At 43.9% G+C, this 26,861-nt stretch overlaps 1 protein-coding gene across 2 annotated transcripts in view; it reads left to right on the top strand.

Moving 5' to 3' along the window:
• Nucleotides 1-1,891: 1,891 nt before the first annotated feature.
• galnt18a (UDP-N-acetyl-alpha-D-galactosamine:polypeptide N-acetylgalactosaminyltransferase 18a) overlaps nt 1,892-26,861 on the top strand; it is a 205,618-nt gene continuing 180,648 nt past the window's right edge. For both annotated transcript variants that reach the window (XM_015965286.3, XM_054733428.2), the window contains exon 1: nt 1,892-2,183. In XM_015965286.3, the coding sequence (XP_015820772.1) occupies nt 1,940-2,183 (244 nt within the window). In that variant the 5' untranslated portion in view covers nt 1,892-1,939. The remainder of the gene's footprint in view (nt 2,184-26,861) is intronic.

Here is a 26,861-nt window from a genome sequence, read left to right as displayed (position 1 = left end):
CGAGTGAGGGTGTGCGTGTTCACATGAGGAAGGGATGCTGATGAGCAGATTTTGGACAAATTAACTGCTTGCAGCAAAGTTGCAACTTTCTGTTATAAAAACTCGTTTAACTTTATTCTCTAACTTTTAAAACTCGCCAGATCCTTCGAGAACAGCAACAACTTTTATTTTTCATTTCCATAAAACGGTAAAAACACACATAAATAGTTTTCTTCATCGCCGCGAAAGAATAATTACAAAATCCACCGACAACTTATCACCAGTGTCCATGAAATAAAATGTTGTGGAAAATAAATAAAGTCTAATACAATCCATTGTGTTTTTGTTAGAAAATAATGAAAGCTGCTGCAGCGGTCCGCAGCTCGGCTGGAATCCTGTAAATAGATTGTGTAAATTTATCGATCTCTCAGCAAATTCTTTTTACAGGGTGTCTGAAAATATCCCCAGTTGTCAAGAAACGTATTCATCTATTTATTTTTGCTCTTCGTGATGCAGTAGATCATCTCTGACGAGGTAAACAGGCACAGGTGTAGATATCTGGCAGTAAATAATCAGTTATCAGCAATTAAGAATGATATATGCTATTTCTATTGGCTCGGTGAGAAAAATATATAAATAGATAGATAGATATTTTTATTCAGTCAACAACAACAATTTATCAATTTTACATAAAAGTAATCAAGCAACCGAAAAAAGGAATAGGTTGAAGCCTAGTGGCTTATAATTAGCCTATCCTTAACTCCCACAGAGATAATCAAATCCTTAACCAAGGCTGATAGCTAAGATGCATAACATTTAAAGAAAAGCAATGATAAATCAAGAAATCAAATCAACACAAGGTTGGACATCAAACTAAGTTTCTACAACTTTGGAAGATGCAATTTTTTTTAAATTTTCTTGAAAAACGACAAAGAATAACACATCTTCAGTTCATCATTAAGTCCATTCCATAACTTCACTCCCAACACCGACACACATCTATACTTCGCATTAGTTCTCACTTTAGGTATTTCAAACACACAAGACCCCCTCAAATCATATTTTCCATCTCTTAATTTAAACATACTTAAAATACAAATTGGAACATACATTATTTTTCGCCACTCTATACATCATTTCTAAAGTTTTAAGATATACAATGTCCTTAAATTTTAACATAGCTGATCCTACAAAAATAAATAAAGATACTTTAGTAAATTACTTTATAAATAAAACATATTCCTGTAAACGTGGATCAAGACTGGACATGAAAAAACCAATCAGTTAAATAACAAAAGGAACTGGACAGGTACGGACCAGGATCACATGATGACTGCAAACATTTTCCACGTATTATTTTTAATAAAAAGCATTTTTGCACATTTTTATTAAAACATATTTAAATTATTAATGTTTATTGATCACAAATGTTCTATGTCAAAACACCAACATCAGCCCACACGCATCCATCCCACACACCTGCACAGGTGGCTGAAAGAGTCACTTTTACGCATGCGCCCTCCGATGCCACCTGCTCAATCTCCTCTCGCCTTGTAACTGAATCTGCTCGAGCCATATCCTCTCGGGTCGATGCACTTCAGCTTCCATACATCCTCCTCCTCCTCCTCCAGCTGTGAGGGGGATGGCAGAGGCCGGGAAACCCCGCCTCCTCCCCTCCGATTGGGCCGCAGGAAGGCAACAGGGGGGTTGCTGCCTTCCCGTTTCACATCTTCGGAGCGGCTGAGCGCAGCGTGGCTCCCCGGCTGCTCAGCGTGTAAGCTCCCTGAAATCATACGGTCAGATTATTTTCATTACAGCCGCGAAAGGCACTCGCAATATTCCGCGATGGCGCAGCCAGCAGCGGAGAGCGCCGAGGCGACCTGAGCGCATTTTTGGACACGTTTCCCCGAGTGCGTCTTCTCCTCAGTCCACCTGCTTGCGCTCGTGCCGGGATGTCGCGATGCTGTGCTCAAGGAGAACTAAAACTTTGGTGTCAACGTGCGTGATCCTCAGCGGTATGACCAACATCGTGTGTCTGCTGTACGTCGGCTGGATCACCAACTATGTGGCCAACAGCGGTCCGAAAGTTGCGGAAAGCGGCGGCGACGCGGACAGAAAGTTAGAGGAGGACGCCAAGGGGGAGACGCTGAGGATTATCGAGAGGCTGGACCGGCTGGAGAGCGTGGTGAACGAACACATCAAAGGTCAGAATCGCGTGGAGATGACCGTCTGGGTCTGGATGAGAGTCTGAAGGCTGCTGCTGAAGCTCATAATGTTTAATTGGTTACACAAAATCCAGAGCCAGCTTCCTCAAGTTGAGTGTTTGCAGGTTTGATCTGATTTCCACGTGAAGATTAAAGCAAAGTGTTGCTGCTTCCTCTAATCATTTCAGTAAAGTTTGGTTCTGAAAGATGCTGCAGCATCTGAACTCAGATTTGAAGCATCACAGGAATAAGAGTTAACGACCCCCTCCAGACCAGAATCGCCATTTCTTCGTTAAAAATCTGAATCCATGTCAGTGAAGATCTTATTCTGTTTCTCTTATTTACTTAAATCACAAACTGAATATAGAAAACTCCACAGAAACGCCCTTCCTGTGTCTGAGATCATAGTTATAGTCTGAAAGGCTCAGAAACCCTGCAAACATTCAGTTTGGGGACCTTTGACCCTGGGCTTGTGCTGCTCATCTGGAACCTGTGTCTGGGGACGGGAGCTGTGAGGTTCTGATGAAGCTGTTGTTGGTTTGGGATGGGTGGAGGCAGCTGCTGCTGGTACACTTCCTGCCTCTGACTGCTGGAAGCACCAGAGGTTGGCAACTTTGCACCAGGATCACACTAAGCTGCTGTTTGTGGGAATTTCACTGTGGAATTCCTTGGACTGAATGAAACCATGGACCACTGCACACATGTTTGGATACTGATGGATTCTTGCTGCACCTGGTCATTGAGCCAAAACTGGTCAGAAATTATTTTATTCCCTGATTATCTAAAATTTTCTTACTTTTGGAAACAGAAAAGGTTTACAGATAAATTCCCGATGTTGCTTTTTCCTGCCACAGAAAAGTGAGATCCGCTACTCACTTATGGAAGTTGGGAACAACCATGAACGTTCCAGCACTTTCTTCACAAATGTCAGTGTCACCAAAGGTTTCAGCCCAGAGAGTTGCTGGTTTTAGGAGTTCAGTGACTAAAGAAGAGAGATGTTTGATTTTCTGATGTAGCTCAGCGTGCACGGTCGTATTCAGAGGTGTTTTTAACCTCTTCATGCTTCCACACTCCCAGTCTAAACTGAGCGGTGAATCAAATCCATCGACAGTTAGTGTCCTACTTTAATGCACTGTTTGTGTTTGCATTATGGCCCTGTTTGCAGCTCTCTCTCTCTCTCTCTCTCTCTCTCTCTCTCTCTCTCTCTCTCTCTCTCTCTCTCTCTCTCTCTCTCTCTCTCTCTCTCTCTCTCTCTCTCTCTCTCTCTCTCTCTCTCTCTCTCTCTTGTTAAATTTGATTCAGAAATCAGATTAGGTCAGTTTGGTCCTGATGATGTCATCATGAGGACACCAAACTATCACTTTGTTGCTGAAGGACAATAATTGTATCTAAAATGTTTCAGTGACACATGAGTAGTATTCCCTCCCAGGAGTCTTCCATGTTTCACACACACACACACACACACACACACACACACACACACACACACACACACACACACACACACACACACACACACACACACACACACACACACACACACACACACACACACACACACACACACACACGTCAGCACATCAACACAAATTAAAAAGTGGGACACACTAGGAAAAGAAAGTAAATTGGGCCAGATGTTGACATCAGCCAGTTCCAAATCTCTCTGACAGGTTTCTGATTTTCTGTTTTTGCTTCTGAAGGTTCCGAACCTTTCTTGTAGTTTTCAGCTTTGTCTCGTAGGATCAGATTGAGGATCAAGTTTCTAGAACTGCTGTTCCAGATTTGATCCTGCCCGCTTTCACCGGGTTGGGGGAGAGGTCCTACCTCAAGTGGAGGAGTTTAAGTATCTCGGGGTCTTGTTCATGAGTGAGGGTAGGAGGGATCGGGAGATCGACAGGCGGATTGGTTCGGCGTCTGCAGTGATGCGGACGCTGAGCCGATCTGTCGTGGTGAAGAGGGAGCTGAGCCAGAAAGCCAGGCTCTCGATTTACCGGTCGATCTACGTCCCAATCCTCACCTATGGTCATGAGCTTTGGGTAATGACCGAAAGAACGAGATCGCGGATACAAGCGGCCGAAATGAGTTTCCTCCGTAGGGTGGCCGGGCTCAGCCTTAGAGATAGGGTGAGGAGCTTGGACATTCGGGAGGGACTCGGAGTAGAACCGCTGCTCCTCCGGATCGAAAGGAGCCAGTTGAGGTGGTTTGGGCATCTGGTCAGGATGCCTCCTGGACGCCTCCCTGGGGAGGTGTTTCGGGCATGTCCGGCCGGCAGGAGGCCCCCGGGTCGACCCAGGACACGTTGGAGAGGTTACATCTCCAATCTGGTCCGGGAACGCCTTGGGGTCCTGCCGGAGGAGCTGGTGGAGGTGGCCAGGGAGAGGACGGTCTGGAGCTCCCTAGTTGGGATGCTGCCCCCGCGACCCGGACCCGGATAAGCGGAGGAAGACGACGGCGACTTGAAGAATAATTGGCAATTGCGTGCTCATTTTAAGAGGTCTTACACAGGGGCGGATTTAGGACTGTAGAAGATCCGGTGCTTAACGCGCGCTCGCACGAACACACACACACACACACACACACACACACACACACACACACACACACACACACACACACACACACACACACACACACACACACACACACACACACACACACACACACACACACACACACACACACACACACACACACACACACACACACACACACACACACACACACACACACACACACACACACACACACACACACACACACACACACACACACACACACACACACACACACACACACACACACACACACACACACACACACACACACACACACACACACACACACACACACACACACACACACACACACACACACACACACACACACACACACACACACACTAGTCTTTTCATAAAACATCCGGGGCTTGAGCCCAAGTAGCCGAGCCTAACTCCGCCCCTGGTCTTTCATATTTTATAACATGCTATTTGATATAATGGTTTACAAACACAAAAGGGTCATTTATTAGAGTACTCGATTCATCGATAAAGGATTCGATAGAGTACTCGATTACAAAAATATTCGATAGCTGCAGCCCTAGTCGGAAGGTTTTTGAACTCGCTGACATTAAAGTTAGATTTTTTTACCTGATATGTGATTAATACCTGCGACCCTGCATGGCCAAGCGGGTTCAGATAATGGATGGATGGATGGATGGATGTAATTTATAAATAAATGTATCAGACCTTTTATTCACTCATCTCTCTGTTTGAAGCAGGTATTTTACATCCTGAGATGTTTTATCAAACATCACAGGATTTTTACTCACATCTTCATAAAGAAATGCTTCTTCTTAAAGAGCCATTTAGAAAAAGAGCTGGAAGTTTGTGTTTACTTGCTGAAGTGATGCAACAGCATGAATTTAGATCCCATCTGCACGGCGCTGCTCTACAGCTGAGGTCACTCCATCTCCACCTTTAAGTGGCTGCTTTTAATCGGATCTAATTCAGCGCTCTTCGTTTACAAGTGGGGAAAGATGAGTGGAAGATGTGACGTTCGTCGCCGCGGCCAACTAAAGAATCAGATACAAATGTGGCGAGCGCTCTTGTGCTCAGATTGATGCCATTAGTAGTTTTTCTAATGCAGCTCTTGGGTCCTCCTGAGTGCTGCTCCTGTTGGTGCAGAGATGTTGGTACGATAAACGCTCTCAACGTTAGCACGGGGGAAATGGCAGGCTGATGGAGTGCTGAACTGTTCCGGGGGGCTAATAGAATCTGCATAGAGTGCCGGGTTACAGCGAGCGAGTAAATTTAGCCTCAGGAGTGCTCGCCACACTCCTCTCCTCCGCTTTGCTCCGTCCTCGGAGCCGGTGCCATATTACATGAAGAGCCAGGGGCTGACGTGTTTATGTGTGTGTGTGTGCTTTGTTACTGATACAGAGAGACCGGTCTGCTGAGTGGATCTGAATTAGGATTATATAATCCCACATATAGAGACACACAGACGTACTACTGTATTTAAATGTCCCTCCAGAGATAAATGCTCTGCATGTTTCTGATCGTGGCCTGAGACTAACGGGAGCTCAACTTGCTCTTCATCAAGAACACTTGTACTTGATATCCAAATATTTACAATTATTATATAAATTATATAAAACATGAATTTGCTCCAAAGATGAGGAAAATGTCTCTTCTGTCATTGAACTCATTTTTCTTTATGGTCCCTTTGATTTGGTTAAAATTTCAGTCCTTTACAACTTCATGTAGTGGATGAGTCCCCAACTGAAAATGAGTATCAATTTGTACCTTAAGGGGTACAAAGGCTTGGCTCTGTGGTACCCCCAAAGCACCGGGTCCGTTGGTACCCTTCTAGATCAGACTAGATTAGCAGAACAAGAAAATATCTACTAAGAGGTCCTGGTTCCCAAACATCCGTATCGGATCATGGTGACTCCTGAGACCGCAGATCCTTGTTTACTTGTCCACCCTGACAGCTGGTTGAACCCATGACCTTTCAGTCCAAAGGCAAGCTGCGTTACCACCAAGCTAATTAGTCAGTTAGATGATAATTGTCTCTACTAGTAAATAAACTCTTAGTTACTTTAACACCTTTTAACATCAAACACAGATGGCCTCTTAAAGGTTTTCAGTTTTCACCAGCAGAGTTGCTAAAATCCAAAAAGTAGCCACTAGAGAGGCACCGATTCTGGTTTTTAGAGCTGATTTCAAACTCTGATTCTTGTTTATCTCTGAGGGACGTGCCCGTGCCAATTTATGCCAATGCCAGTTCCTCCAAAGAAACATTGATAAACAGCTTATTTAAAATTTTAGATTTACTTGAAATTTGGATTATGGAAGTAAAAACCTGCACTAAATATCTGGGGTCACATTTATCAAACACGGCGTAGAATCCTTACTAAAACCGTACTTAAGCTCAACAAAAAAGTGTACTGACGCCAAGCAGGTTTGTGATCTATCAAACATGGAGGACGCACAGCTGCACGCAATCTCCGGGGGGTCTTGTTCTGTGTGAAAACGAAGCGGTACAAGTGATAATGCTGCAGGATTTCATGATTGTATCTTCTCAGCAGCAGCACTGCAGGTGCTCTCCATGTCCAGCATGTGTGTAAGCCAGGTCCTTAGTCAACTTAAAGTTGTGCACATTTTTCTGCTAAGTTTTCTTTCATAAATCCCAAACTTTGTGTGGAAAGTTGCTTACGCAGTTTTCCGACCGTGTTTTGTGCGAAAGCAAGCTTGATAAATGAGGCCCCTGTTACTGCTAGCATAAGTAATAAGAGGAAAATCAGACTTTAGAGTTTCAGTAAGGCCAATTCAGATCATTTTTGGGCTACATGTTTGTACCTAATTTGACTTCCATTTCATTACGATGTTTAATTTTGAAAGATTATTTTTCTGATACCATCAACAATCCATTAATATCATGTTTTCCTCGGTGAAGGTTTCTTGTCGTGTCATGTTTCCTCATGTCCAGACAGGACCTAGAGAAACTCATTCACACGTTCATCTACAGCAGGCTGGACTATTGCAGTGATCTTTTGACTGGTCTTCCCAAAAAAGCTGTGAAGCAACTGCAGCTTCTTCAGAATGCTCCTGCTAGAGGCCTAACAACCTAGAGAACCGAACACGTCACTCCTGTTCTTAAATCTTTACACTGGTTACCAGTAAACTACAGAATTCATTTCAAAGTACTTCTGTAGATCATAAATCACTCAGTGGCATGAGGCCAGAGTGCATCTCAGATCTCCTTCAGGTATCTACACCCAGCAGGGCTCTGAGATCCTTAGGAAGCAGTTAGCTGGTAGAACCGGGTCAGAACCAAACAGAGTGAAGCTGCTTTTAGCTACTGCTGCTAACAGATGGATTCAGCTTCCTCGTGACCTCAGATGTGCTCCAACTCTAGAAAACCTTCATGTTTTCATCAGCCTTTGAATAAATGTTCTTGTGCTGCACCGTCTTCACTGTATTTGTTCCCCCTTTAACTTCACTTTTTAATCTTTAAATTGTATTTTCTGTCACACTGATTTTAAAGAGCAAGTGACCCCCAAATCTACTTTTTTTCTGATAAACTATATAAATGCGTGTCTAATCATGCGGCAGACACGTGTCGTCAATAGTTTTGCACTTTAGTGCATTTTAGTAAAAATTTTAATTTTCTGCCTAAAACTGCCAGTGTTGTGCCGTTGTCAGGTAAAAACTCTGCACTGCATTTGAATTTAAATCTGCCATCGCTATTGGCTAAGAGGTACCCTAGAACGTTAGCTGGTACCATATGATGTCACAATGTCATTGTGAGCCTGTGTGTGTGTATTTGTTAGCGGCTCCGCCCTCTCGGTCTGCTAGGCAACAGCATTTGTTGCATTTTTCAAACAGGAAGTGGAGTAATACTCCCACTCCCATACACCTGGATGGTGGGAGCTTTCTTCAGCTGAATGAAGATAAGACTGAGATCCTCATCTGTGCCCCAGACAAGCTGGTTACCAAAGTCAGAGACTCTCTTGGTCAGCTTGCTTCCCACACCAAACCTTCTGTCAGGAATCTTGGCGTGACCTTTGACCCAGCTCTTGCCCTGGATTCTCATGTCAGGTCTCTTGTTGGCTCTTCCTTCTTCCATCTCAGGAATGTTGCTAAGCTGAGTCCCATTCTGTCCCGCTCTGAACTTGAGACAGTTCTCCACACCTTCATCTCCTCACGCTTAGACTACTGTAACTCTCTTTTCACGTGTCTGAGCAGAACCTCCCTGAACCGTCTACAGGTGGTTCAGAACGCCTGTGCTCGGCTTCTGACCAAGTCCTCCAAACACACCCACATCACCCTGCTTCTCCTCCAGCTTCACTGGCTGCCAGTCAACTTCAGGGTTCATTTCAAGATCCTGGTTCTGGTCTATAGGGCCTTACATGGACAAGCCCCATCTTACATTGGTGATCTTCTTAGTCCCTACACCCCCAGCAGGTCCCTGAGGTCCAGTGATCAAAGCCTACTGGTTGTGCAGCACCAGGCTAAAGACCAAAGGTGACAGATCATCTGCTGCTGTGGCCCCCAGACTCTGGACCTCTCTCCCCCTGAGCCTGAGATCAGTGGACTCAGTGATCTCCTTTAAAAAGCAGCTGAAGACTCACTTGTTCAAGCTGTCTTTTGTATGACCTTCTTCACCCCTCTCTCTTTATTCTGCTCTCCCCACCTATTCCACCTTCCTCAGGATCCACTGATTTCCCTCTTTCCTGTTCACTCTCTCTCTTTCTTAACACTTTTTTAATCACAATTGTCTATTTTTGCTCATTTTAAATATATTTTTAAACATTTTCTAAATGCTTTTTTATATTTTTACATTTCTTGTTTTTGTGAAGCGCCTCGTGATTTTTATCTTGAGAGGCGCTATAGAAATGATACTTTCTTCTTCTTCTACTCTGGTAGGGGGTGACTTGCTCTTTAATGTTCTTGCTGATGGAAGGCACATTGAATTGCCTCTGTGGATGAAATGTGCTATATAAATAAAGCTGCCTTACCTTGCCTTGCCTAAAGTTAGAGGTAGACCGATCATTATGCATAGCCACTTAACATTTGTTATAGTTTATCAGCCATGCTTGTGCATTTTTCATCATTTGCTACTGGTTACTTCATTTTAATGTTACTACTCACTTTTTTTATAGATTTGTTTATATTTAGTCATCTATACTTACTTATCTATTTAGTAAGCTTTTACTTTTAAGTATGACTCTCTAATATTTTGCTTTTACTGTATTATACCTTGTTCTTTTTTCTATTGTATTATGCTGCTGAGAGACCGCTGCTCGTCAAACACATTTCATTGCAATGTTGACCCTGTGCTAACTTGCATATGACAAATAAACTAAACTAAACTCAACTAAAGAAAAAAATGTATTTTCTGTCTGCAGCTGGATGTTTAGTTTGTAATAAGTGAGAATGCTTGTCTGTACATATTTTAATTATTTTCAATTACACAAACAACAGTTTTTAATCCTTATTAAGAAATTATATAGTTCTGAAAACGGCATTACAGACATAAAAAGACAATGGCATTGCCTTGATCTCCAAGATCTTCATCAGCCACGGAAAACCTCAAATCGGCCAAAAACTCGAAAACATCGATTCCATGCCTGGTCGCACAACCAGAAGCTATTCTTTTACAGAATGGTTTGTTTAGTGTGTGATTAACACTGTCGGCACTCTTTCCTCCTCTTTCAGCGAATAACAAACTCTGTTTTTTTTGTTAATTCCTGCCAAGATCAATAATGTTCAGCTGATGTCTCCTGTTGTCTACCAGAGCAGATGTTCTCTGAGCGGCATCCTGAGAGGCGTCTTTGGAGCAGATTCCCTGCACTAATTAACAAGCTGGTTGCATGTCGCACATTTACTAAAGATAAAGCCGAAGGAAGGACGGCCCGGCTACCGCTTGCATAAATCTGCAGCAATTACATATGAAACTCTTGTTTTTAAAACTTTGAAACACAGTTTTGCAGAAACAGTTTGTTGAAAGGAAGTTTTCTGTATGTTTTCCTCCCAGATTTGTGCATCAATTCAGACCCTAATTTTCCTTTTGGCAGAGCTCTAAATGGGTTTCTCTCACAGATGTTGCATTTATAACATCTTTTTAACATTTCAATGCCTTCTGTCTTTCTTTTAAAATGACACCATAAAGAAAGTTTTTTACTTTTCAGATATTTATTTAATCATATTGTTAACTTAAAGGTGTGGATCACTCATTTATTCAGTACATTTGCAGTAATAGTAGTAAAAATGGGGAAAAAAGAGCTCCAGTGCATCCGTTTCAGGAAGTGATCCACATCAGAGCTGAGCTTCAGAAGGCAGGATTCAAAGTCTTATTTCCTGAAATTTTGACATCTCTCCTCTGATTGGCTAACAGCAATGTGACTCTACAACTGTTTGCTCTGCAATATTAATGTTTTATCTCACAACACAAGCCTGGAGGAGTTCTGCTGTGTGGTGGAGTTACAAATGCTAACGGTTAGCTTCTACTAGCTGAGACGTTCTCTGCTGTTTCCTGGATGCTAAACCAACAACAGCCTTCCCCGCTGTGAGCCAAGATGGGGGAGTCCATAAATGTTAGTGACAGGGTGACGTAGGGCTGCTCAATTAATCGAATTTTAATCACGATTACGATCTGAGTTTTGAACGATTATAAAAAAACAAAACAACCCGATTATTTGCTCCTCCCACCTGCGCTGCCCTGAGTTGCAAATGAAGCGCTCCTCCACAGTGTTGGCAATTTAGGAACTTTGACGCTATTTCTAGCAGCTATTCAGACCCCCTTCTTGACTTTTTAATCCTAAAAGTACCTAGCGAACACCTCAGAAACATCTCTGGTAACCCTTAGCTACTTTCTGGATAACTGTCGTCGACGTTTCCTGCAGGTTAGCTAAACACTCCGCCTGCGCTCCGGAAGCTTGCCACTGATTGCTGTGAGACCAGGTTGGGGGTGCAGCTGTGGTTGGGACAATTATTACATTAACTGATGGACTTGTAAATAAATAGTTTATAAATAAGGTAGAAATAAGTTCCTCACGCTGATAAATAATAACTAATCTCTCTGAGGACACGGTGCTAGTGCACTCTCCTACAGCACCTTGACACGACTTCAATAAATGTTATGCAACATTTTGTGAACATCAATTTATTTGCATGTATTTGTTATGAATGCCACTGTATAATTCTTGCTGTCAGTATTTGCCAGATATTGGTATTTGGGTCTGTACTGGTTAGACTTACATGAGTTAAACCAAGGTCTATAGCCCTTGGGTCATAAACTATGAGCTATAAGTATATTGGTCTTTTTATACTGGGAATCAGGAGTTATTATAGTGATCATCTTGTTTCTTATTTATTTTTGTCCTGATTGTGTGCCCTGAGCAATTTTATGACTGAATAAAAACAAATAAAATCAACATAAATAGAAAAATCGTCCTAAATAATCGTGATCTCAATTTCAGTCACAATAATCGTGATTATTATTTTTGCCATAATCGAGCAGCCCCAGGGTGACATAGATCTGTCAGGATTTTCGACTCTTAGAGTTTCACCGTCTATTATCAGAAGCTAATGCAGGAGAGAGGTGTAGGAGACTATCTTCATGTTCAGCCTGCATGAAACACTCTGTGCGACCCGTTAGAATCAGAAATAATCATTTAAAATGTTTCAGTGATCCACACCTTTAAGCACATATTCATTTTTACACTACACACATTGAGTCTCAAACTTGCCGTTTATTTCCTGTTTCTGGTCGCTGCTTTTATAGAAACGACAAGCTTCATCAGAAACGAGATATTCTGGCCCGGTTGGACGGGCTCAGATGGCCTCCTCGTCTGGCGCCTCCTCGGTTTACCGGGTTCGCACAGACTTGCTGATTGTGTGCGTATTTTTGCACATTTTTCCTGCACCTTCTTGCGTGTTTGCACAGCAGGTGCTGCTTTGAGATGTGCTCGATCAGGAGTGTCAGAATCATTACTCGCAAGTCCGGGAATAACCTCGTGGCCGCTCTTTCTACTTTCTCAGTGTTTCTTGATCCTAAATCTGACTTTGTGTTCTGTGTGGCTCGTCACCGTCCCGCCAAGCGCACGTCTTATTTTTAGTCGTTTCTTTATGAGTCAACAGAAGTTGATCCGTGTTGACAGTCTGCTGCAGAAACCGGGTGTGCATGGTGGACTTCAGAGGCTCCATGTGTGCATGTGTGTGTGTGTGTGTGTGTCAGTTGTGTGTCTGCCTTGTCATCAAAGATTTATTGTGGTGATGTGGGAGCTGCTTTGGATGGGACCGCCTCCCTGCAGAGCCTGTGTATTACTGCGTGAAGAATACAGTTCCTGTTAACGTTCTGACATCAGTCAGTTTGGCTGTCATGACCGTGCAACACAAAGGTGCACTGGGATTTAAATAAAAAGTGCATCTCTCTTTTGATTTGAGCTTCTGCTGTTCGTTTTCCTGCAGATGCCAAAAGACATTATGATATGATGCAGTTTAGACCAAGGAAAAGGGATGAAACGTGGATCCAAGTGGATACCTGGAGCTTCCCCGAACCGCTCAGTCGGGTATAAAAGGTTGCATATTAGATTAAGCGATTCTTCCGTTCCACAGGGAGTTTAAGCTTCTCCTCCTTTTACTTTTGTCAGGCTCCTTCGAAGCAGCCTGTCAGGGAAGGTGTCAAAAAAAAAATCCACCTTTAAGTCCTGATTTTCCAGCAGCTGATGGTGTGAGACTCAGAAACCTCCTCTGTACACTTCCATAGCTCCGATCCCAGTTAGTGGCTTACAGTTTATTAACTCATGCTTCAGTGGAGTTCAGAAGAGCAGACAGGAGTTTCATTTATTAATTCGGGTTTTCTTTTTCAATAGCTCATCTGTTAAATCACTGACGCTGGGCTAAAATCTGTTTCTGGGTGTTTTTTTGGAGGAATTTGTTCTCGATGCCCAATAGAGGGATTTAGGATTAAGTGTCCGCCAACAATGAGGCTTAATCAAATTTTTGCATTAAAGAAACAGACTTCAAACCACAAGAACATTAAATTTATTAAAATTCATGCAACTTAACTCTGTAATTTCAGGATGGTGGGATAAACTTTGGCTTCAAAGGTGAAAAAAATACCAGTACAGTAATCCCTCGCTACTTCGCGGTTCGTTCATCGCGGATTCGCTGCTTTGCGGATTTTTTCTTTGGAGCATTTTTCAGGGGGAATTCGCAGATTCACATTATTTTTCACTGATTCGCGGTATTTTTCTATGCGAAATATCAAGAAATTCTTGTTTTTTTTTCACAGTTTCATCATAAAATGCACTTTTTGTAATAAAACTAAAAAAACAAAGTAAAAAAAAATTTTTCTTGAGTTTTACCCCCAAAAAGAGAATGTGATCATACGATAATTCAATAGGGAGCGTGGTTTCACAGACGCGGAAGTGATGGCGTCGGTGAAACGCCGGCTGATCTAGGAAACCCCCGAGCGTTCGAGCGTCAACGAAGTGACACGGAAATGCCGGGCTTTCCAGAAGTAAGTAAGATAACTTACTATGAGCTGACAGTTCGTTGGATTGATCGGTAGGTTGGAAACTCTGATCATGAATCTGAAGAAACGATGACTGAGTGGTGAGCTGGAAAGGCGACTTCTGTTTATAGCCGCGGTTTGTGACGTAGGTGCGACGTGGAGGGAATCCCCGCGAGGGGCATGCTGGGAGTCCCTACTTCGCGGATTTTCACCTATCGCGGCCAGGTCTGGAACGCATCTACCGCGATAAACGAGGGATTACTGTAATCTCTATCTCAGCACAGTGATGATCATCCAGGATGTTAAAGTCAGTCACGTGTTCTGTCTCCTCCTGCCTTCATCTCCAGCAGCCGGAGCTATTGCAATGGTCTTTTGACTGGTCTCCCCAAAAAAAGCTGTGAAGCAACTGCAGCTTATTCAGAACGCTGCTGCTAGAGTCCTAACAAGAACCAAGAGAACCGAGCCCATCACTCCTGTTCTTAAATCTCTACACTGGTTTCCAGTTAAACACAGAATCAATTTCAAGGTGCTTCTACTAGTTTATACATCACTCAGTGACAAGGGGCCAAAATACCTGTCGGTTCTCCTTCAGGTATTCATTCAGCCGAGATCCTTAGTGAGAAGTCAGCTGGTAGAACCCCGGGTCAGAACCAAACAGCAGTGAACAAGAAATCATAATGCAGAAATAATTAAAAACTGTTGATTTTACATGTCTGGAAAAAGATGAAGAATTAACAGGGAATGGGAACATGAATGGAAAAGGAGTCTAAAAGGAAGTGCAGGTCGTTGTCCTCCATGTGGTTATGCAGCTTTTTAGGATGTTAGTTCTGGTTTTGGGTCATGTGAATACCTGGTAATAATAACCTCAGCGGTCTAGGGGGGGTCCACCCTGGAACTGGGAAATCGGGGTTCAAATCCCGGTCGGGTCATACCAAAGACCTAAAAAATGGGACCCAATGTCTCCCCGCTTGACACTCAGCTTTAAGGGGTTGGAGTGGGGGGGGGGGGGGGGGGGGGGGGTTAAACCACCAAATAGTTCCCGAGCGCAGCCACAGCTGCAGCTCACCACTCCCCGTGGGGATGGGTCAAATGCGGAGGTGAATTTCACCAGCGTGTGATGACTAATGGGACTGTAGGTTAGCATACGTATGTATTTTGGGTGCTTTAAGCTAAATATGTTACACTACATTTGACCAATAAGATGTGAATTTCTATATAAATATGGAAATCCAGTCTGATTGGTCTTTGAATGTTTAACCAGAGGAATTAGGATTATTTGTTTATTCAGGGATCGTAAGACACTTCGTATTAATTCAGACAGTCAAGTTTATAAAAAGTAAGAAATTTATTTTATAAACAATTAAAAACACGACATCTAGGAAACACGTTGTGTGATGAATGAATGTAAGTGGATGGAAGGTGAGGTGTGATGATGTATGAATGAGATGTTATCAGAACCTTCGTATCTGGAGAAACTGGGTTGTGAGTGGGAGTGATTTGGTCTGCTATAACTATAGCGATGGTTTCTAAAACCACATCAGACACAATCTGTCGAGTCTACGTACCCTTCGAAGACCTCCGTGGTAGATCCGGAATGTCAGGAAGTCCGTGGACCCCAAAGGTACCGAAGTCCGTAGAAGAAACCGCAGTGCCACTAGACCCGTCTTGAGATGTCTCCAGGTCACAGCAGGTAGTTATTTACGTCTATGGAAGACTCTTAAGGAGTCGGAGCTGGTTCAGCTTTGTTCTGAAGGAACCGTTTGCGGTCAGCTGTAGCGTGCAGCAGGTTTGACGGCTTGTCAAAAGATGCGACGGGAGATGGCCAGTCAGAGTTGGGCTCAACTGAACCCCTCAGGCAGTGATTCTGTTTAAATAACGGCCATATTTTGGTTTACTGATAAATCAGAAGTTGTCCTGTAAAGGGGCTTTGCCAACAAACTCAGATACACACCTCCCTCAGATATGAAGATGCTGATTTTGTGGATAAGAAAATATCTATGTGCAGTGACGTTAATTCTAACTTGCTTCATTGAGATATGGTGAGTGTGTCTTGTCCAGTCAGTGTGCTGATTAAATATATGGGTCATATATTTCATTTCATCCTTATTAATTAGTCCGAGATGGTACGGCTCCCATCTACCTGAATCCTCTTGCAAAGGCTTACGTCTCGGCCCGGCCGCTCCGGTCATCACAGGATGGTCGGCTAGCAGTGCCTACACCACGCTCAGGACAATCCAGACTCTTCTCATGCATCGTTCCACAGATGTGGAATGACCTTCCAAGCACTACCAGAACAGCGGCTTCCTTTTCAATTTTCAAGAAACTCCTGAAGACCCTGCTCTTCAGAGAGCATCTTCTAAACTAGCACCCTCCCTGCACCCGTGCCCCCTCTCTACTGTCCACTCCTTGTTCCCTCCTCTCCATGACTGATGTCAATGATTGTTGACGCTCAGAAAAGCTCAAACTGCTTCAGTATCTGAGAAAATCTACTCTGAACCTTTTTGCATGTTTGGCTTTTCCTTTTCTCGTCAGCATGGATTGAATAAGTTGAGTGCTTTTTCATAATCAGCTGATTGCACAAATTTTCCACTCGAGAGCTGCTGAACCAATCAGAGGAGCTGATTTTGATCATGTGGTCTAAAAACAGGCTCTCAGGCGATAAGAGCACTGATGCAAAAACATAAATATGTTAATTTAGTTCCTGTTTGTTTTGCTTTTCTAATTGTGTTGCCTAACCGTAGCATCTTCTGCAGCAATCCTGTAGATTTTCTGAGAAAGTGTCAAAATTATGCAACAGAACTGGATGAAAAATAGAAAACTGTCATTTCTTTGGTCCTGTTAGTCACCGTGTGATTGTCAGTTTGTCCTCCTGCATGGGTTTTGTGCGAGTGCTCGCATTTGAGGAGTGTTTTGTCTAATTTCTCATCAGGAACGTTTGAATTCACATTCAGTCAAAATCCATTTTAGCTTCCTGCAGAAGAAGCTCTGACTTCCTGAGACTGAAAAACTTAATTTGCCTGCCTGGCTTCATTTCACTCCTACAAGTTAACCATCACCAGACTGTGTCAGAGCTGTCGAGATCCGCGTTCGTCCTTCTCACCTGGTTGATCGCACCTGCTCAGTGAGTCGGAACAAAAGCGTCCGTCTGGGGCCATCGTGGTGCTGCAGACATGTAAAACTGACAAATGCAATTGGCAAGTTAATTATGAAGATAAAAGAACAGCTTTAAAGCTGGTTTTAGCTTGAGCACGTTCGCTTCAAACACTAAAAACTGCGTTGAACCTCGGAGAACAGTGGTTTTAATCTCTTAAGTCATTAAGGAGAAAAGAAAATCCCATTTCTGATCCAAAATCGGTGCGCTGAGATTTCCACTTTTATGGCTCGATTGTGATGATTAGATTTTTTTGTGAACTTTCAGAAAAATCTCAATTGGTCTTAATAAAAATGTTTCACACCCATTAAGAAAAATACTCCAAACGAGTGCTAACAATATGCAGGCTGCACTTCATCATCTCAAAATGATCATTTTTTAAAGAAAACAAACCACAATGGGTTAGCTGGATAAAAAGTTATGATTTATAGTTTTTATTGCACACACGAGTGCAAAAGTAGAATATTTATTTCCTATTTTGTTTTTTGTAGACCAGGCATCTTGGCCTTGTGTTGGGGAAATGGTAAATCATGTCAATTCATGTACGAGAGCTGCTATGTTGTGTTTAGGATCCAAAGTCTGTGGGTCTGTAAGCCCCACCCACTCACCTGCCCACCAGCACAGGTGTGGAAACTGACAAAATCAGCAGAAGCAGAATGAGCAGAATCATAATTACAGTTAACAAAAACTCTGCAGACTTATGCTTTCTCTTCAGTTAGCGTTAATTAAATATAAATTCAGTAATGTCTGCTACATATTTAAATGGTGTCTCCGTGATTTGCTCCCACAGCAGCATGAAATCTGACATAATAGACACGTTAACATTGCATAAATAAAATTACATGCCGGCCTGGATGTGGTTGAGCAGTTTGTCGAGCTTTGTTGGTAGAGTGCATCTGATCAGTTGAGCTTCTTGAAGCTCTTAACAGACACACGAGCAGGTGATTCAGTTAAAGATGCAAAGCAGGCTCCTGAGCTCTCCGATGGTCCTGCAAGGGCTGCACAGACACAGCTTCATTAGAGAAGAGGGCCATGCTTACAGCGCTCAATATCCAGCCTGTCGATTTAAATACATGAACACACACACACATGAACACACACAGTAAGATACCTAATGGACTTAACCTGCACCACAGAGACAGTGTGGGGTAATTTGTGGCTTGGATCTGATAAACACTCTGCACACACTTTTTGTTTAACCCCAAATGCAAGTGAGCTCCCTGCTTGTTCAGCCACTCATCCATACAATTTAAATTCAATTCAGTTCATTTATATAGAACCAAATCATGTCGAGATTCATCTTAAGACACTTCACAAAGGAAAGCATTCAAATACAGGTCAGTTCATTAAGCCAATCAGTCAAAAGTTTCCTATAAGGAACCCAGCAAATTGCATTGTTTGTATACATTTTGCATGCATTTGTCTGAGGGTGTGCATGCAACAGGAGTGTGTGGTGGTGTGGGCGTGCATGCGTGAGGAGTGTGTGGTGGTGTGGGCGTGCATGCGTGAGGAGTGTGTGGTGGTGTGTGCGTGCATGCGTGAGGAGTGTGTGGTGGTGTGGGCGTGCATGCGTGAGGAGTGTGTGGTGGTGTGGGCGTGCATGCGTGAGGAGTGTGTGGTGGTGTGTGCGTGCATGCGTGAGGAGTGTGTGGTGGTGTGGGCGTGCATGCGTGAGGAGTGTGTGGTGGTGCGGGTGTGCATGCGTGAGGAGTGTGTGGTGGTACGGGCGTGCATGCGTGAGGAGTGTGTGGTGGTGCGGGCGTGCATGCGTGAGGAGTGTGTGGTGGTGCGGGCGTGCATGTGTGAGGAGTGTGTGGTGGTGCGGGCGTGCATGCGTGAGGAGTGTGTGGTGGTACGGGCGTGCATGAGTGAGGAGTGTGTGGTGGTGCGGGCGTGCATGCGTGAGGAGTGTGTGGTGGTGCGGGCGTGCATGCGTGAGGAGTGTGTGGTGGTGCGGGCGTGCATGTGTGAGGAGTGTGTGGTGGTGCGGGCGTGCATGTGTGAGGAGTGTGTGGTGGTGCGGGCGTGCATGTGTGAGGAGTGTGTGGTGGTGCGGGCGTGCATGAGTGAGGAGTGTGTGGTGGTGCGGGCGTGCATGCGTGAGGAGTGTGTGTTGGTACGGGCGTGCATGAGTGAGGAGTGTGTGTTGGTGCGGGCGTGCATGCGTGAGGAGTGTGTGGTGGTGCGGGCGTGCATGCGTGAGGAGTGTGTGGTGGTACGGGCGTGCATGAGTGAGGAGTGTGTGTTGGTGCGGGTGTGCATGCGTGAGGAGTGTGTGTTGGTGCGGGCGTGCATGCGTGAGGAGTGTGTGGTGGTGCGGGCGTGCATGCGTGAGGAGTGTGTGGTGGTGCGGGCGTGCATGTGTGAGGAGTGTGTGTTGGTACGGGCGTGCATGAGTGAGGAGTGTGTGGTGGTGCGGGCGTGCATGTGTGAGGAGTGTGTGGTGGTGCGGGCGTGCATGTGTGAGGAGCGTGTGGTGGTGCAGGCGTGCATGTGTGAGGAGCGTGTGGTGGTGCGGGCGTGCATGAGTGAGGAGTGTGTGGTGGTGCGGGCGTGCATGCGTGAGGAGTGTGTGTTGGTACGGGCGTGCATGAGTGAGGAGTGTGTGTTGGTACGGGCGTGCATGAGTGAGGAGTGTGTGTTGGTACGGGCGTGCATGAGTGAGGAGTGTGTGTTGGTACGGGCGTGCATGAGTGAGGAGTGTGTGGTGGTGCAGGCGTGCATGAGTGAGGAGTGTGTGTTGGTACGGGCGTGCATGAGTGAGGAGTGTGTGTTGGTACGGGCGTGCATGAGTGAGGAGTGTGTGTTGGTACGGGCGTGCATGAGTGAGGAGTGTGTGTTGGTACGGGCGTGCATGAGTGAGGAGTGTGTGGTGGTGCAGGCGTGCATGAGTGAGGAGTGTGTGTTGGTACGGGCGTGCATGAGTGAGGAGTGTGTGTTGGTACGGGTGTGCATGTGTGAGGAGTGTGTGGTGGTGCGGGCGTGCATGAGTGAGGAGTGTGTGGTGGTGCGGGCGTGCATGCGTGAGGAGTGTGTGTTGGTACGGGCGTGCATGAGTGAGGAGTGTGTGTTGGTACGGGCGTGCATGAGTGAGGAGTGTGTGTTGGTACGGGCGTGCATGAGTGAGGAGTGTGTGTTGGTACGGGCGTGCATGAGTGAGGAGTGTGTGGTGGTGCAGGTGTGCATGAGTGAGGAGTGTGTGTTGGTACGGGTGTGCATGAGTGAGGAGTGTGTGTTGGTACGGGTGTGCATGAGTGAGGAGTGTGTGGTTGTGCGGGCGTGCATGTGTGAGGAGTGTGTGGTTGTGCGGGCGTGCATGCGTGAGGAGTGTGTTTTGGTGCAAAGTAAAGTAAACTTTGGAATCTGTATGTTTCTGCACAGTCTCTTCAGATTTCACACAACACTGAGCAGGCGGCATGATCACCTGCTCACATTTCACACACGTTGTGTCCAACACAGGAACACCCGCTCCAGTAAAGGTGCTGCTGTCGCTTTGTGCCGGCCGAACCCCGCAGCGTGCCGCCCTGAGGCTGCTTTATAACACCGCAAAGAGGTTTTCTTCCATCATGCCCCACAGCTAAATAGTGCCAGCATGGCTCTGGGAGGTGTGCTGGAGATGTGAGTCTCATGAAGTTGTCATCTGGGTCTGCAGGAAATGCTGGATGTCAAGTTTTTGCCTGGAGTATATTTGTCAAGCAGGGACGTCCTGGACCCTGCCTGAATGAAAATGCTAAGTTGTTTATGGACTCATATAGGAGTTGAGGGACAGAGCTAGAAGCTCGGTAGCGTGTGTGTGTGTGTGTGTGTGTGTGTTTGTGTGTGTGTGTGGCTCTGATTAAATGCTATTATAATCAAAAACAACAAGTACTTATAATTTTTTTTTCATTTTTTAAACTGCAGATGCTTTCTTTAAAGTGTTTTCATAGTTTGTCAGAAATTTTAATACATTTTATGACAAATCTAATCAACAGGCAAGACTTTCTTATTGCTCTTTATTAAATATGACTCATTAAACTAGTTGAATATTTAATATCTGTTGTTTACCCAATGAATCACTTTTTTGAGTAAAATTACTAATAAATAAGAATGTTTTGTTACTCATTTATCATAGTTTGTTAAAATTGTAAATGTAAAAAAATTACAAACTAATGCAAAGTAGGGGTTTTATCATCAAGTCGACTAGTCGACTAGCCGACTTCACTGCTCTGTAGTGACTTTTTATGCCTTTCATAAACTAGTCATTGTCACGTGATAATGACCGACAGTGCAGTCCTCGGAAAAGACAGCAGGTGACAAGCTCCTGAGCGTCGGGAGGCAACGCGCTGTGTCAGAGCGTCGGTACTGACACCCGCCATGAAACAGACATTTAACCACATTGTGACCTTTATCCTCTTGCAATTTAACCTTCCCCTCACCCCCATCCTAACCTTTAACCAGCTTGTGCATGCAAAGCTCTGATTGTTGACACGCTTCAGACATCTGCGTCCTGAGCACGGCCACAGTAACATCACATCAGGTGTCGCTACTCAAAAACAAATGTAACGCGATCGTTCATGTCGGCTCATTTCCTTTTATGCTTTCTGTCTTTTATTTTTGCCTGATGCACCTCGCTGCTGTGGAACAGAGCGCATCACCTGTTTCGTCCTCCGGTGACGCACTGCGGCCGGCGAGCAGCTCGCACTCCGCTGTTTTAGCGGTCGGTAGATCTTTTAGAACTGCAGTTCAAAGGTAAGTCATGAGGTGAATATATATGAACCCAGGTAGCAGTTTCTCTTTAGGATTGAGAGGAGATGCAGGAAGATAATAAACAGACAGGACAGAAAAACAGTCAAAAACAAGTTAGTTTTTGTACCTGCTGGTTGCAACAAACAGACACCATTGAAGGTAATCAGAAGTGAGGAACAGAAAATGAAATAATTATTTTAATGTTTAGAGCAGCAGGAACTCCGAGAGGCTGCAGGTGCATCAGTGAGTTTGCGGCCGCTGCGCAGGGGGAGGGGGGGAGGGCTGAAGCAGGGGGACGGGGGGAGAGGGCTGAAGCAGAAACTACCGTTGTTAAAAGAAATGAGTTAACTTTGAAAATGTTGGCGCAAAAACTCCAGCGAACCAACCCGCTTCAGTTGTATGACGTCATCGACTAGTCAAAGTCGACTCTTTTTACATTACTTGACTGTCGACTTTAAAAAAATGAACTCATGCAGCCCCCGATGCAGTGTGTTTTATTTCTTAGGAAGCATGTTAAAAATGTATTAGATCCTCACTAGTTTCCAAGGCTATCATCACACCACAAGCAAAAGGGCCATAAAATATATATTTTTGCTATATGTGGTCCTAAATCAGATGTTTTTCATCCAACTTTTACCTCATTGACACGTGACAGAATTCTCTGGTGGAACCTGCAAAACTAAATGGGAATGGGAAGTTTACTTTATCAGTCAGCCACAGATCTGGTTGTTCCTAATGAGCAATGGTTTTAGAATTGATGCACACAGGCTAGGGCTGGGCGATATATCGATATTTTAAAATATCGGTATAATTTTTAAACAAGATACAAGATGACTTTATATCTTTTTAACAATATAACTAGTCAAACTGCTACGCTAGCAGATAGCCACTATGCTAGCGACATGCTGCTCCGTCTCTAAGCGGTTATTACGTGCATTCTCACAAGTTTGCTCAATCTGTGAGCCTCTGTGTAAATGTGCTGCTGTAAACTTTGCATTTGGCATCCTGGTTTTTAATTATTTGGCGACTATGGAGTTCTGTTTGTCCATCCTGTGTGTGCGGAGCCGGAGAGACGAGCCAAACTCCTCCCTCCTCTCTGTAATCGGGCCAAATTACCTCAAACATATTGGAAGGGTTGGAATAGTAAACTATAGGGTTAAGGTTTTATTTTGAAGGCGAGCTTAGCGGGTGAGAAATGTTGTTCCGGTTCCGTTTATTTCCCTCTGTGGTTAGCTGTGCTAGTAAATAATCCGTTACCAGCGATTCTGTTGAAAAAGTTAAGAGTTTGTAAGGCGTGGGTTACGGCGACAGTAGCCTGGAAATAACACTGATGAAAGAACAACCAGAGACTCTGAGTCATTACAGTATAATCGCTGATATGAGCCAATACTGTTAGACTCCAGCCATGTTTGCCCTGATAAATAACTCCACGGTGCATGACCCATTAACCTTCGGTAGATGCAATTACATCATACATTTAGTTTAACATGATAGATTTATTCCTCTAGACAAGAAATATATGATATGGGCCACCTCTAGATGAAATTTAAATAATTTTTAGGGCCGGGACTTTAACGCGTTAATTACGATTAATTAATTAGAAAAACATAATGCGTAAAAAACATTTACGCATTTAATCGCAGCTTGCATTTCAAGCACGGTGGAACCTTTGTCATTGCACGATTTCCTCGTAGACTGAATATCACTGACGCACACAACAATGCACAGTGCTAATGGCTACTAAAACGTAATAAAAACAGAAAGAAGTTGCCTTGCTTGGACTGATGCAGGATTTAGGAAACACGCCTGCCTTTTTTCTTAACCTGGGGAAAAAAAAACTTCCAGACAACAACGGAGTCCGTGTCGCGGACATTTTTCAGAGATCGTCTCTGCTGCGGCTGCCCGGTGGCACCGGAAACTTTACAAAAGTAGCGGTAAGCTGTATTTGTAACATTTACATAACATCTGTGCAGCGCTGAAAGCACCAGACAGAATAATTCTGTGCCCTTACAGTAGTTTATGAAAGTAGTCCGACAAACGAGAGGCACCTGGCTGCCGCTGGGAGAACGCTCCGTGTTCTCACTACTCTGTAAACAATCACAAACAACGCGTCTTAAAGTTGAAAACAGAAGTTTAAGTTAAAACAGAAACACTGAAACTTTTCTGATGATGTTCTAAAAAATTCTTTCGGGGAATTATAGGTTTCTGAGACAAGTCACTGTCTAAACATCACATGCATTACTGTCATTCAGCAGCGAGGTGTGTTGAAGCTGTCATCAGCTAAGGGGCGGATGCTTAAGTGCATCAGGGGCAGCGAGGAACGAGGAAGTTGTGATCAGGCTGGAGATCACACCAGATTCGCTGCTGCAGGTGTGAATCTGCGGGTCTGCAGCATCCCCTTCTTAACGTGACAGCAGAACTTCCCATGTAGGTCCGCTCACCTGTTCGTCAGATCATTATTTCCTCGCCATGATCTTTTATCATCCCATCATCCTCCAGTCATCCAAATGGAACCAATTAGTGTTCCTGATCATTCTCAGAATATGTCACGCCTGCTCTGGTGTTAAAAGTTAGTACATTTAAGTCCTAGATCATATTTGTGCCTGTTCGACTGTCATTTTGAAGGATTATTATTTATGTGTTTTTACTACATTATGAGTAGAAATGATAATAAAAACTCCCAATTATACAAACAAGTGAAATTGGAAAAATTAGAATCTGGTGCAAAGTCAATTTTTTTTCATTCAACTAGACAGAGAGACTATTTAAAGGCCCAGGGACCCTTTGCAGGTGTTTTCTATTTGTAATTATAAATTTTAGTTGATTTGGGTTTTGTTTCATATCACACAGTGACATTTGAATAATTAAAATGCATTTTTTATTAAAAGCTTTAGTTTACAGTAATAACCATGTCTAATGTTTGATTCTCTGTCTCATAATTTTAATTAAAAGTTTTACTTTGAGAGCACATTTTCCTGAACGATTAAAATGCGATTAATTGAGATTAATTAATTACAAAGCCTGTAATTAATTAGATTAACATTTTAATCAAGACCCAGCCCTAATAATTTTACATTAATTATAATTATATAATTAAAAGTGCTATATATATATATGATACACCTCCAGCTTTCAACTCTGTGTGTGTGTGTGTGTGTGTGTGTGTGTGTGTGTGTGTGTGTGTGTGTGTGTGTGTGTGTGTGTGTGTGTGTGTAACACACAGCTGTACCAGTGTTTCTAAAGCTCAAACTGCTAGAGAATAGGCACTAAGGTTAAAGTTTGACAAGAATCAATACATTTTCATGCATTTAATCTTCTGATTTATGTATAATTTCTCAAGACAGCTTGAAGTGAGTTAACTTGTAAATATTTTACAGGAGGAAAAATATTGAGATATATATCGTATATCTGAATTCTGCAAAAAGATATTGAGATATGAGTTTTGGTCCATTATCGCCCAGCCCTAACACAGGCTAATGTGTAGCGTGCATATTCATTTTTCTCTGTAAATATTGTGCCGGATGCAGTGAGCAATGTTGCACCTAATTCTGTGCACATGGACTGGTTCAAGCTGCTTTAAAATAAGATCTCCAAATAATCCGAACGGACCATTAAGACCTGAAGTCTGAGTGTAGCTAAATTGCACCAACTGGGAGGGGTCAGCTGGTCACCTTTGAGGGTTTTCCGGTATTCTTTCTGGAATGAGAAGAGACTCAGTTCAAGCTGTTGTCGAGAACATTTTGGAGTTCCTCTGTGAAGTTTTCTTATAGCAATCTGTTGAACAGACATTGTGACATCATCCCAAAACTCCTCTGGATTGTATTTGTCCCCGTCACTCCTTGCCTGTCACCCAGCGGCGGCAGGGGAGTCGGCCCTTCAGCACTAATCGAGTTTGGACGCGGCCTCTCTGTACTTTTGTTTTGTGGCTGTGACAGAGTGACAGAAGTCCAGCTGATTTGTTGTGGTCTGCTGTTTCCTCCATGTCAGTCACATCTCGAGCCTGCTGGAAGGATGGGACCCCCCGCCCGCTGACGTTTAGCAGCAGGTTAATTTGTCTGTTTCAGTCTCAGTTTTCTCCCTTGAATCTGTCATGTCGGGTTTAGATGATGAAGTTCTGACTCCAGACAGCAAAGAGATGTGCAGCGAGTCCCCTCCAGATAAATACCAGCAGGTCACTCACTAAATTGCTTCCTGGTGACACAAGGTCACCACTGAGTTCACGGGAAGAACACCTGAATCATTTTGATGTCTGCTGCTGCCTCAGACGCATTCAGAACCTGTTTGGTCTTTTCAGTCTTCTTCAGATTGAATTTGTTTTACTGCTGTTGACCAATGAGCTACCTTTACTTTATTTATAACAATAAAACCACTTATTTATGAGAAAACCAAAGGTAAACCTTTATTTTGGGCTGTTTACAAGTTTGTAACGTGAGCTGCACAATTATTCAGATTTCCTCTTAATAAACAAACCCGCTCGTCCGATTACGAACCTGTTGGCTGACTTAAAGCAGCAGAAAATAAAAGCCCTTCCGATGTTGAGGTTGCACCAGACGACTCATGACTTAGCATGGCTGTTTTGATTTTGCTCTGAAGGCTGAACCGTTTTACTGCCTCACTGGAGACTGAAATTATCCGCATCGCTTCAGAGCTTAAAGTTTCACCATCCTGCAAGAAATACAGCAAGCATGCTCTCTCTCTCTCTCTCTCTCTCTCTCTCTCTCTCTCTCTCTCTCTCTCTCTCTCTCTCTCTCTCTCTCTCTCTCTCTCTCTCTCTCTCT

Source organism: Nothobranchius furzeri, chromosome 4, assembly GCF_043380555.1.
Source record: "Nothobranchius furzeri strain GRZ-AD chromosome 4, NfurGRZ-RIMD1, whole genome shotgun sequence".
Classification (NCBI taxonomy): domain Eukaryota; kingdom Metazoa; phylum Chordata; class Actinopteri; order Cyprinodontiformes; family Nothobranchiidae; genus Nothobranchius; species Nothobranchius furzeri.
The sequence above is the reverse complement of the archived record's forward strand: the minus strand, read 5'-3'. Positions and strand labels throughout refer to the sequence as shown.